This window comes from Parasteatoda tepidariorum, chromosome 2 (assembly GCF_043381705.1).
Source record: "Parasteatoda tepidariorum isolate YZ-2023 chromosome 2, CAS_Ptep_4.0, whole genome shotgun sequence".
In the NCBI taxonomy this organism is placed as follows: domain Eukaryota; kingdom Metazoa; phylum Arthropoda; class Arachnida; order Araneae; family Theridiidae; genus Parasteatoda; species Parasteatoda tepidariorum.
In genome coordinates, this window is record NC_092205.1 from 70787172 (window position 1) to 70800936 (window position 13765).

General features: G+C 28.6%; 1 protein-coding gene across 1 annotated transcript in view; it reads right to left on the reverse strand.

Annotated features, from left to right (window-relative positions):
- Positions 1-8881: 8881 nt before the first annotated feature.
- The window catches only part of LOC107436424 (plasma membrane calcium-transporting ATPase 2), a 174325-nt gene continuing 169441 nt past the window's right edge, over positions 8882-13765 (reverse strand). Inside the window, exon 25 of the mRNA XM_043041787.2 lies at positions 8882-12534. Within this exon, the coding sequence (XP_042897721.1) occupies positions 12025-12534 (510 nt within the window). The 3' untranslated portion in view covers positions 8882-12024. The remainder of the gene's footprint in view (positions 12535-13765) is intronic.

The window sequence follows — 13765 nt, forward strand, 5'->3', positions numbered from 1 at the left end:
AACTTAAAATAATAATGTGCAGATTTACCAATTGGATAAATATTTGTTCTCTAGCAAAAGGTGGATTCGAGAAAACTTAAAAGTAATGACCATCAGTAATGGCATTTATGTATGAAAAAATTTGAACCCATTTTGCAAGAATAATATCGATTCTGTTTAGAAAAAAATATTTGTTTCAAATTACTTATTTTTGACAAAAAAAAAATTGCTGTTATGTGAGAATTCTTATTGCGTTGTCATATAATGAGAACATTTAATGTGTTTACTTTCGGTGCTTTCACAGTACTTTTAGAACACAGAAAAGTATTTCAATTATGATGGTCATGCTGAATTTTGTAACGGATTCAAATTACCCATAGCACTCCGATGTCTTCCGAGGAAGAAAGTTACTAAATATTAAGCAAAAATAAACTCCAAAACACTCTAAAGTTTAAATTTTTTTTTTTTTTAGATTAATATTTATCAAACACATTATTTTACGATCGTTTGTGATTGAACGAAAAGGCACATATATGCTTTTTTTCCGGAAAGGCAAGGGAAGTAAAAAAAGTAGTTTTTCTACAAATACATACAATATTTTTGGGTGAAGAACATTTTAAGCATGAACTATCACAACTTATTTTTACTTTAAATTGAACTACTTTGGAATTGCAGAATTATATACGCTTATGAAATAGTATGAGTAACGACATCTTAAAATATTACCTTGGACCTTTATTACGCTTATTTCTAATAAGTGTGTTTAAAAAAAATGGGACGTTAATAAATAAAATGATTTAGATATGAGTCCATTTAGCATCAAAATTACAGAGAAAAGAACAATTACTTAACAATATTTTCAAGTGCCCTTACCTTTTACAATATTTAGTTGCACGCATGATAACTAGTGCAACTTGTTACCAATACCAAATTAGAAAAACACATAGATAAAATAGACACTTAAAATTATTAGGAGAAAAGGCATGCAGAATGAGGCTATCTAATAAAAGGTTTTGTGAGCTTTTGTGCAAATAAAACAACTACTACACTATTACATGCAGGAAAAAAAAATCTGATACTTTAATATAATGTCATAATTAAAAGATATGTTTTCCTCCCCTTTCAAAAAATGCAGATAATATAAGTGAAAGAAATGTGCAATTGGATGGTGTTATTTATCACCAGATCAAGTGAAAAAAAAAGTCTTAAGCTGACGTGAAAGATTTAAGAATGCAGTTTTTATTAAGAAAATGTTCATATTAAAAACAAACGATAATTGATTTAGTAATGCATATCACCATCCAATTATTCATATTAGGAAAACATTCTTAGAACAACACTTTGATCCGAACCAAACGACCAAGGAACGGTACTTTAATGCAATGTTTTATTTCATGTTACTTCAATAACGTTTACAGCATATTAACATGATGTTTTTAGTCTGCAGTTTTCTACATATTAGGAAAACATTCATAGAACACTTTGATCTTAGAAGGTCAATAAGCGATACTTTAATGGGCCGTTTACTTCATCTTATTTCAGAACTTATTCGCAAAAGAGGAAAACTTAAGAGTTTCGTTCAGAAAAACATTATAATTTTCTGAAACATCGGCTATGTTTACTATTTTTTCTGGAAAGTTCTCTATGGGTGCTGCTGTAAAAAGTAATGAACCCATAAGATTGCAGTGCTCTAATCTTTTTAAAAACATTAGTAGATCAACTGCTGTATTTCATGCTAGTTCACCATTTATTACAGCAGGCTACTCAAAATCTAAAAATAGTGTTGTCTAGTGAAGCATAGCACAGATTGCTATATAAGAAGGGAAAAGAAATTCTTATTCTATGTTCATAAATCTTTTATTATAAAAGACAACAATAATTCAGACTAAATAACAATAAAATTTATTTCAGTCATAGAAATATGAATAAAGTAAATATTAACGACAAATGTTCCCCCATTCAAAAAGAAATTTTCCTTTTGTTTTAAGTATTCATCACAAAGCTATATATGAACGTTTACTATTAATGAACAAGAAGAGTAGTTCATATATGCAAGAATTCTTGGATTAAGCAAATTTTACATTTACATACCTCCCATCAAATATTTTAAACTGAATATATAATTAAAAGCTACAATGGTGTATATAGTTTCCTCGAAAACAATTAGCCATCACGATTCAATAGAAAAAGTACAAATGTGATTGGCATTTTAATAATTTGAATTACCATAAACATTTCAGCATAGTGAACTGGAGGCTACACCTCCTGATTGTTCAGACGCAAACTACTGTAAAATAAAAGTTCAAAAACTTCAAGAGGTGAAAATTTAGGTAATTTTGATAAAGCACACATTTTATGTTTAAAATATCAATATTTTAGGTTGCAACACTAAGAGTGAGCGATAAAAGTTTAATCAAACCCCTTTTACATAAAAAAAGAGCGCAGAATTATCCTCAAATCTTTTTGAGTTTATTGGAAATACTAGAATCTAATCTATGAACTTTGAATTATTTTTTAAGGCAGTTGCGACATTATATTCATGGTGATGAAATTGATAGTTCAACTAAAAAGCAGCACACAAGTTTTAAATTTTCTACCCTATATTTTTTTGTAGAAAATAGAAAAAAAAGCATTATTTCTCAAGAAGTGTAGCAAAAAACAGTAGGGCAACAGAGATCTTCCAAAAATGCCGCAGTGTAAATTTCTACAATAACGCTCTCACATAGTTTTTTTTCTGACATTTTCTACCAATAAAAAAATTGCATTTATTCTAAGTTGAAACAATTTATTCACCATTAACTTTCTAATTCAACAAAATATACATTCTAAAGATACTCACAAATAACTTCAGTTGAAATCTATTGAAACTTATACTTTTCTCAATAAAATAAAGTTATAGTTTAATGAATAGTTATAGAAGCATAAATATTCATAAAGTTATCAGTCTCATAAAATGTTAGTAGAACGATGGCACACATAGTAGTGCAAGATAGATTCAACTCAGGAAATCCAAATTGTCAAAGACCTGCATTTCTGCTGGTGACAGTAAAGCAGTTAGGTTAAAATATATCTTGAATAATTATAATAAACACTATCAATTAGTAAATTGAAATGTTTTAATATTAACCCAAAATAAAAATAAGAGCAAAACGGCACAGAATATTTAATAACAGATCGAAAATTCTATTTAAACAAAGCGATGATCAAGTCCCATGTTTTTAAATATGATAACAAAACTTTCTGGAGTTGATTATGCCGTTTACCCGATTTTAAGTTTGACAAAAGGTCAAAAAACTGTTTTCATAATTTGAAAATGCAATACCGCTACTTCATGTAAGTAAAAATATTCTTAAAATCGGAAGTTAATTATTGCAGGTTGCTTATGTGAGATAAATGGCAATGGAGGTGAATAATAAACTAGGTCAAACGTTACACAAAGCTAAAGAAAAAATCTTATCGCTCTCTCATAATGTTACTATTACTAAGAAGATGAAAATGTTAGAAAAAATTTTAAAACTGACAAAATTTTCAGAAAAATGATTAATATTTGACTTCTATCACAGCATCAATGCAAATTTCAATTTCTACAGTATTAATACTTGAAAGAAAAATAATAACATTAATTATCCTTATTGCAAGTATCCCGATAGAATCTTTTTTTTTACTAAGCAATGTATTGAGAGATTCAGAATAACCCATACACAAGCGACATGTACAAATATACATAGACAATCATAAAAAAAGAACTATTTAACTTGTTGAAAATTGTAAATCTTCCCTGCAAAAAAAAGAAAGAATTTAGAGAAGTAAAATTACAAGAGAAGTCTAACCGACTTTAAAGTCTGAAACTACTGCAATAATGAATTTACAAATTTAATAAAATGAATAATACGATTTAGTTAAAATATGAAACCAGAATAAAATGATGCAACAAAGTTGGTGAAATAATTTGGAAGCACGTATCATTTAAATCATTAAAAATAAATTTTTTTAAATTAAAGAATAACACAAAGTAAGTAAAGTAAAGGAATTCATTGAATTGCGTTCAACAGTAAAAAACTAATACAACCTTTTATATCTTGAAGTATTATGCTATTCGTTTACTAGTCAAAGCTAAGGACAATGTATTCTAACGTTAACGCTTTATTAGACCCCATTCTTCCTAAAACTTAACCTTCATAATCAGGGAAACTTATAAATTTTTATTTGATGAGAATCGGAATTAAAAAAATAAAATATTAATGGACAGTTTCAGCATTAGGTGATTACAAATGACGATTCAGCGAGTTGTAATATTCGCGACCACAACGCTCGAATACGCCATCTGGAGAGAAGACCGGTTCCACATCTTGACCTTCCCTTTTCTTAATATTTTTCGTATTTCATTGTCACACATATTTTTTTTATAATTTTCACGGTGCTTTCTTTTAGAACTATGTTCGATGTAGTTTTCAGTTCTATATAGCTTCCTAACTTAAGAGTTTTTATTCTATTTGAAAATCAAGAGAGAAACTGATGTACTTCCTTCTCTTATGACTCTCCACACGATAATCATGAAAGCATGCGAAGTGTTGCCATAAGAAGAGAGCTCTGCTCTACGCAAACTATAACCCAATTCGATCACCAATAGCCAGTGCTCCTCTTTAGTTATGATGAATTTTATTTCTTAGATTGTTGCTTAAACACAACTATACCGATTGAGGGTTACTCCCTTCACTCCAAGTGAAATAGGTTACAAATCCTCCTAAATTTCGTTTTCCGGAACTGGAAATTCAAAATATACCCAACGCCATGAACTTAACGATTGATTAATATTTTTTTCTCCAGTGTGGTTGCTTTTACGAGACATAATGGTTGAGCATCTAAATATTCTAGACGCCCAATAACATGCGAACGATTTTGACGTTACCTCTATTGATTGCCAAGTTAATTTAATTTTCAGTGCCAGCAACTAAAATCATCACCAAACGAGACTCTGACAGCCATAGCACGAACATGCAATCTCGGACAGATCTTTCCCGACAATGGATCTGTTTAGACGCAGAGAAAGGCTTTTTTTAATAGAAATTATAGTATGTCCATTTCAGTACCTTTAACAAATGAATATATTAAATTGATGTGTAACGAATTATCATTATTCCAGACGTATAATAAAGTGCGAATGATTTAACCGTTTCCTCTTCTTCCAAGTTTTCTTTTCAGTGCCTACAACTGTGATCTTTACCAAACGAGGCTCTCTGGCATTGAGAGCACCAACATGAAACAGAACAGGATACGTAATATAGTTCATTCACGACAATGAACAACTAGTCGTATTTTAATTCCATGACGTAGCAAAGTTAACTGTTAACCGAGCTTACAGTCAAATTGTAAATATTTGACCCACCGTTCGAAATCTGAACAAATATCGGTTTTGAAGTAGGCTCGTCTGTTTCCAGGCAGGGTTTTTACGTAATAAAACAGGTTGAACCGCTTTCCTGGGTTTGAATAGATAGAATATTTATAGAGAAAACGACTGTTAAAATACTCTGCCCCAATTCCAGTTGCCTATAGTAGAATGTTGCTTCATTAAATTGTCTTAAATTTAGATCAATTGCATTTCCCAAGCTCAAGCTATGGGGAGTCGGTAGAAAGATCGGAACTGATGTTTCCTATTTTTAAAACTATAATTTTTTGTATTTTGACTAAGGGGCCCGTAAAATCTGTGTTCAGCCTTGGACAGCAGGTTTTATCTTGATCTACATTTACCAACTTCTAACCATGAATGTAAGGCAGTATAAAAAGTGTTTTAAGGAGCACCTGAACTTAATAGAAAAGAAAAATGGGGGATTAATATGCAAAAGGTGGGTCACCCCTAATTTAAGAAAATTAAGAGTAGTTTGCATGCATATCCACATACGAATTAAATTGAGTCCATGCGTATAAAAATGAAATTTAAAACTTTTCTACACTGACGTTAAACATCTTTAGAGTGCAAAAAATGTGGATAATTTAATAATTGACAAATAAATAATTAATAAAAACACTCACTTCACTTATAAAATTTAATAAGTTGCAAATTATCTCGAAATCAGAATCAGATAAGATCAAACAACCTGTTGCATTATCTTAGACTGGTGATATTTAAAGCTGATTTCTTCAGACTTAATTTTTAAAAATGTATTTCAACATATTTAAAAACCTCTGTAAATCTGTACAATGCGCTAAAAGTGGTTCGATGATAGTGGAATAGCATTAAAAATATATAAAATCTAACAATGTTTATTTGTGTACTCTTTCATCTAGCTAAGGCCACTATTCATGAAAGAAAGAAAAAAAATTATAGAATGACTCTCGATTATCCGACACCCAATTACTTGACATACATGGTTGTTCTAAAACCTTATCGATTCTTATTCAAAATTCCATTCATTAAAAATTCTATTGCTCATTTGGAAATTCCATTTATAACCAAATGAACACGGTATTAAACATTGTATAAGTATAGAACAATATGGTCTCATTACTAAGCAACTATTTAATGACAATTCCCGAGCATTCACTTATCAATGCAAATGTTGATAAAGAAAATATTTTAATTTTTATAGTCAATTTGCTATAACTTGAAGAACGATTAGCTTTACTCTCTTCAACTCGAATTATTTAAGAATGTAATGCAATCGTCTAAAAGCAATCAGCGCAAGATAAACCATATCAATTTGAACATCATAACGCATGGTAATTTGGAAATTAAAGGAATCCATGTAGACGCATGCATTCAAATTCATTTCAAACTCATTAAGTTCCAGATTAGCTTTGTGTTTATGATTTAGGCTCAGAGTTAGTGTGAAAGAAGTGGATAGAAATCCAACTAAATCTTTCTGAATACCCTTAATTTTGACAGAAAATGTCCCTTAACGACACGAACTTGATGTCAAAAAGAAGGAATATATCTTTCCCGATAGGTTAAATAATCTTAAGAGTTATACAATATACTATCTGATAATAATTAAATTATCTGACTATTATTTAAAAGTCGAAAACAAACGAACAGTAAGTCAAACTTCAAAAGATCTAAGCTTTTCAGTAGTCCTATATGTCTTATGTCTTTTGTAATATTGAGGTTTTTATGGTCTAAAAACAAACTAAGAGTAAGTTAAGCTTCCACAAGATAAAAGTGTTTTTTTCGGTCTTAACAGAGTAGAGTCACATTGACTAATGACTCAAGTAATATTGAGATTTCTGCTGTCTGCCAATCAGGGCTAGAATCTAGAAATGTGGGGGCCCTAGGCACAGAACTGAGCTTGATTCAGTGTAGGGTGGGGTGACTATACACTTACAAAACATACCTGATCACAACGATTCCTCCTGACCACAGCCATTTTGATGTCACAATGAGTGTCGGATAATTGAAAGCCTGGTGTATTGGAAATATTTTTTAATGTTCGAGATTTTGTAATCTCTTTAAGACGTTTAGATAGGCTCATCTATTCCTAAAACACACACTAACATGTTTGGTCAAACAAAGCTATAAGGGCAGAGAAATATTCACAATTTGGTTTTAATATCACAAAGAGAAAACACTAGACTAATACGATACTGCTTAAAGACCACCTTTTTTTTACATGAAGAAACAAGTTTATAACTTTGTTACAATAACACTGTTACAAAGAGAAGTAAAGCATTAAAATAGAAATCCGTACAAAAAAAAAAAAAGGGTTCACCACAATTGATATTTTGAATGCCCAATGCGTGATATTAATTTTTAAAATACGTACAGAACCTCTTATCCGGAAATCAGAAAAACCGGAACGAAATTCGATAAATTATCCCGCCATTTTTTAAATTTTTTTTTTCTTCCTCATAAGATTTTTCTTTCTTTTTCAAAAGATGTTTACCTTACCATCATTTTAGAAATAATCATTAGTGTATTACTTTATCGTTTTTTCTTCTTTTTAAGATTATTTCTAAATATTATTGTTCTTTCTTCAGTTGGGTTTGACAATAAAAAAACGGCTTTTTGTAGCGATTCAGAAAACCGGAAAAATCAGTTATCCGGAATAGCGATGGTCCCGATCGTTCCGGATAATCGGTTCTCTACTGTATTATAGTAGAAAGCTTGTAGTCAGGCATCATTAAAGTTTCATATCTGAAATTATAACAATTAATTTTAACTGCATGAAGTTTTGTGATATAAAATACTTGTGTGATAGATTATTTATTTTACTGTGCAGACTATTTTTCTTTTCTTAAAGGAACACAAAAGAAAGTAGAAATTAAAAAAATTTTGAAATAAAACTTAGAAGATAAAATTTAGACACTCTTTTTTTAAAACTTTGAATTACAGTAAAAAAAATTTTTTAAATTAACAAAGATAGATGTTGGTTTTAAAAATTTAAACAAGGTTCTTTTAAGAATGCTTTTAACTTATAGATTTGCAAATTTTTTAACATATTATTTTAGAGATCTTAATTACTTCAAAATCTTTAAAAAAAATTTAACATCTTATACTTTTTCTTTCTAGAAATATAATATATTTTCTCTGCTATACATTATGCTTTCTCTAATTATAGACTTTGCACCCAATAATCAGCTACTAAAATTCACATATCACGAATACTTTCTATATTAATTAAAAAAAGTAATGTTCTGGAGCATGTTAGGAAAACTTTTATGCAAAAATGCCAGTTTCCGAACTACTGAAGAAGAAATTAAAGCATCATATTAATCAACTTTAAAAACTACATTACTATTCAGATAGTTTCCTTTAAAAAATAATAATAAAAGCCATAGGCATATAAAACATTAAAAAAATATATAAATAAAAATAAAGGTAATTTAATGAAACGAAAAGCAGGAAAGCTTTATATCTGTAGACTAGTTTTTTCCTCCTCTCATATCACATACAGATGTAAATAAAATGTCAGCAAATAACAGATTTATTTATTCAATCAGAGAATCATATCACAATATACAGTAAGTAAAAAATGCATTAGCCGTTATTAATTTTTATAGTACACAAGACAAATCTTTGTTATGACTGAATACTCCCATACAAAACCATTTTTTCGATGACAAATATAAATGCATATAATTTATTTTTCTTTAAAAAAAAAAGATTTAACAAATAAGTAACATTTAATCAAAATTAATATTGCGCCAAAATTAATTTAGAAAATCAATATTGCGCTAAAGCTGGTCTTGTGATATAAATTTAAAAACAAAACTTTAGCAATAAAATATAAATTAAAAAAAACTTTTTTTTACCAAATACATGAGAGAAATACTGCATAATTTTATACTTTGTTCACTTTTTTTTTTACACATCAACATACAAAGCTAACTGTCAATAAATACTGCATCGCCAAAATTTATGTCAAGGGTGCAATAAATTTTTTTTTAATGTCTTAAATGATTTTATAAATTTAACAGTACAAAAATACTTTCCAATAACAGAGAAATTGCATATCACAAAAGTTTTTCAGATCTTCAGAAAATTTCAGCTACACTGGTATAAGTTATATACACTTTTTTTTCTTCATTTTTTTTTAAAATAAGAGGAAAGCTCATGATTGATAGATATGATACTCTGACATGCATACATATTTACACATGTAATTCTGTTGATAGTTAACATTTTCTGTCACATAAAAAAGGGGCTTTTATTCGATTTTGAACCCGCAATCAACATTGGTTAAAATGTGTGCATCGATTTCTACTACCACACTTTTCTAAACATTTAAATGATCAAGAATTTGCAGCTAAGTATAATGCAGCTGGGAAACATTTGAATTGATAGTTTTTGTGTTAACTTTTCTAAACATTTAAGTGATCATGAATTTACAGCTAAGTATAATGCATCTGGGAAAATTTTTGAATTAATACTTTTCACTTTTACTTTCCTAAATATTCAAACTATCAAGAATTTACAGCTAAGTATAAAGCATCTGGGAAAAATTTGTATCAATAGTTTTCGTTTTCATTTACCTTAACTATTATTAGGGACTTCATCTACAGTGGTGTCATACAACTGAATTTACACAAAATATAAATACTTATTGATTTGAATTCTTATTGATTTTAAAATTAAAAAAAAATTTTTTTTCCAATGTCCACCCATATGCAAAATATTAAAAAAAAAAATCAGCTTTAAAAACCTCAAAAATGTTCAACAATAAATAGATGAAGATTAAGTAGGATTATGAGTTACTTTTCAGATAAATGCAATAAATCTTCTTTCTTTTTACATACAATCACAAGTACTTTACTTAGCAAGCTTATTAGGACAAAAAACAACTTATTTTTTTTAAAGTGTTTCAAATTTATGATCTTGCTTATGAGATTCAAAATAAAATTTTTTAAGTTGAGTATTAACTTTTCACAATACATTGCAATTTAAATGCATTTAATAATTTTATTTTGCCATAGAAATTCCAGAAATTCCTGTGTATAATAAAATAAGCACATTTAGATAATGGGTATCAAATTACAATTCAAAGGCATTTTTTTCTTATGTTCAAATGCTAATATAGTCATCAGAGTATTTAAAAAACAAATATTTACTATTTAGACATTATTTGCATAGCGATTCAAGCCGCGATACTTTCAATTAAAAGCTTTTGATATTTTTAGTTTTTTATAATTTGGCATATAAAGATAATTCTATATTATGCACAAAACATATTTAGAATTAAAATCTTAAATTAGCAAAAACCTATTTGGTAGGAAAGGCACTTCTAAAGAGCAAATGTGTAAGTGCCAAGATTATAAACACAGTTAAAGATCATTTGATAACATTTATTCAAGTATCAAGAAAAAAAAATTTTTTTTTTACTGTTTAATATGATTATTAGTGCTAAATTGAATGTTTAAAGTTCCAAGAAGATCTTTATTTTGGTATTATAAAATATATATCATAGTATTTTAAGAGCCTAATCATACACCTGCGCATATTAAAATTGATTTGCATGGTTATAATTGCATTAAAAAAACACTTTCCATATCAAGTATGAAACAGTGGTTTCATTAAGAAAAGAAGGACATGATATTGATTAAACTAGTTCTTTGTAGAAATTGATCAATAATTAATAAGCGTTAATTATTAATTTGATATTTTGAAAAATGATTTAATAGTAAAAATTAGTAACTGTAAATTTTTGTCCATTCACAATTCTGAAACTTGGGACCTATCCTAATAAAGTTATGCAAAAATTTATTTTATGGGTACCATTTCAATCTGGAAGAGTTTTCTTTTTAAATAAATTATTCCTAGATTGCCAACTTAAATGCTTAATACAGTATTTTCTAATTTGAAAAAGCAAAGAAAATACATAAAGATTTTAAAGAGAACAAATTTGGCATGTGTATAAGAATTTTTTTTAATCATATTTAATTAAATACATTTATTTAATTTCACTGACATAATGATTTAGATTAAAATGTCTTACCTACAAGTACATGAATGAGAAAAAAGTAGTTAAAAAATTTAAGGGGTACTTCTTCATGTACTCGTACTTCCATCTTAACTGGTAGTTTTTTTTAAACATAAAAATGAAACACTAAACTGCTGAAAAAGGAGATTCGTTGAAATAATATGACCAAAAAAAAAAAAGGATAAATGCTAACATTTGTTCATTTGTCAGTAAATGCTGGCAGTATGTCTCAAACAATCACAAAATATTTCTAAAGAATATCTAATAAAGTTTCAGGACCTAAAAATTTAAAACAAACTATGGTATTGATTTCATGTACTGTAAAATTACCTCCTTATCTGAGCAACAGATAAGAATGCGTAAAAGGCTAACTGGATTTGATGAATGATCAAAATAAAATAAATGAAACCAACACAAAAAAAAATGTCTTTAAATGTTCTTCATTGCATATTTTGACACACCTCAATCAGTTTGGAGCTTTGTTGTGTGCCTGGGAGGCCTTTAACTCCCCCCCATGGAGCTCCATTTTGGAAAGGCCGGTCACACAAGCTTTTCCACCAAAGAAAAGTTCTTGAAATGGAAAAGTCTAAATATTATTTACGCTTTTAATAAAATCTAATTAGTGGAATCTTTATCAGATGCTGGTCTCGTGGATTTTGGAGGCCTCGATAAGCAATTGATATCCATGTGAGACGGGACTCGTTGCTCGGTTGTTGATGGTGGCAGTTGGGGAAGTGCTGGAAGATGGTGACGATGAATTGACCGGTGTAATACTAGTCACTGTGGTGGGGGAGTTACTAGACGTGCCCTGAGCCCGATTTTGACGAGTAGGTGATCTAATCATCAGTGGTGCAGTCTCACTTTCGGGAGAATTGCTAGCAGGAGGAGCTACAAACTGGGTATTGTTGTGGTTCATGTTCTGCACTGAGTTATTATATATTGCGTTTTTTTGCGAACCATTTATGTCATAGGGATAGTCATTGGGAGATGGGGTTTTCACGTCTTCATCTATGTAACTAATTTCGGAGAGCTGCTTAGGGTGACTACGGGAACTACGTAAACTGTGTAAGCTATGTAAACTATGAACACTACGTCTTTCTTCCATGTCTTCCAGCGTGCTCTTAAAGGCCCTCACTACTCTGAGCTGTTGGGAGGAAAGAAAGTAAATGGAAAAAAAACATACAAAGGAACAAGCATCACAAACAAAAAAAGAACAAAATCAACAACTGCACATACAAGGCAAACTACAAAAAGTCAATAAACAGCTATATCATTACCAATTAATAACTATAGCAAAATTATTTCATTATGGACATGCCTACTATATTATTGAATTTCTTGAACTCCTAGTTCCTAGTAATTTTAATCTACTAATAACACACCATGCAGGTTTAGGTTACTTTCTTATTTCCTCTGAAATAATGAGAACAGTATACGATTTGATGAAAGCTAGATCTATTAGATCTAAAGCCAGAGAATAATGTTTGCAACTATGTTTGAAATATATACATTAAAGATGTAATATGAATAGATCCTTTCATAATTCTTTCTATTCTTTTTAAAGAAATTAAAAGAGAAAGAAAATAAATAAACATAACCTTGTTTAATTCATTTTGAAATAGGTTCAATTTAAAAAAAAAAGAATCCAAATTTTAAAAATAGAAAAAAAATCATATGAATAATATTTTTATTCATGAGAAAAGCTAAATGTTTTGTTTCAAAATTACCAACGTCAAATATATGAAGCGAGCAATATATATTTTTACGATTGATAACAGTAATATACTTAATTATTTACTTTATGTAAATATAATAAAAAACATGTGTGGCATATGTTTAATAAACCTATAAAAGTACACTATTATTTAAGAAAAATACCATAATTAAAAATATTACTTTACTAGGATTTCTTGGGGAAAAAATGAACAAAAAATTATAAAAGAAAAGCTGGAGTGATTTTTTTTAAAAAGTAGAACTTCTATATTTTAGCATATTTGATTATAATGTGAGTTAATAGATAGAAACAATTTAATTATTTTTTACACTTCCGTCAAAGCGTTATAACGGGTGAATATATTAAGAATTTATAGCTTCATGCTCGTAAAAAGTGCAAGAAAATAAGTAAATTTGGTTGAGCAGTTAATACATTCGAATAATAAATTAGATACTTAGGACATGCAAAAGAAAGCTGAATTAAGAAATTAGGACATAAATAGTTACTTTTTTTAAAAAAAGATTTTACAATAATTCTTTGTAATACTAAGAAAAATTTTCATTTCATTTAATTGAAATCATAAATACAATTAGTAAAATTTTGATTATTAAGTAGCATTTTTAAATAACAGTGAAAAAAATTCATATGAACTAATATATTT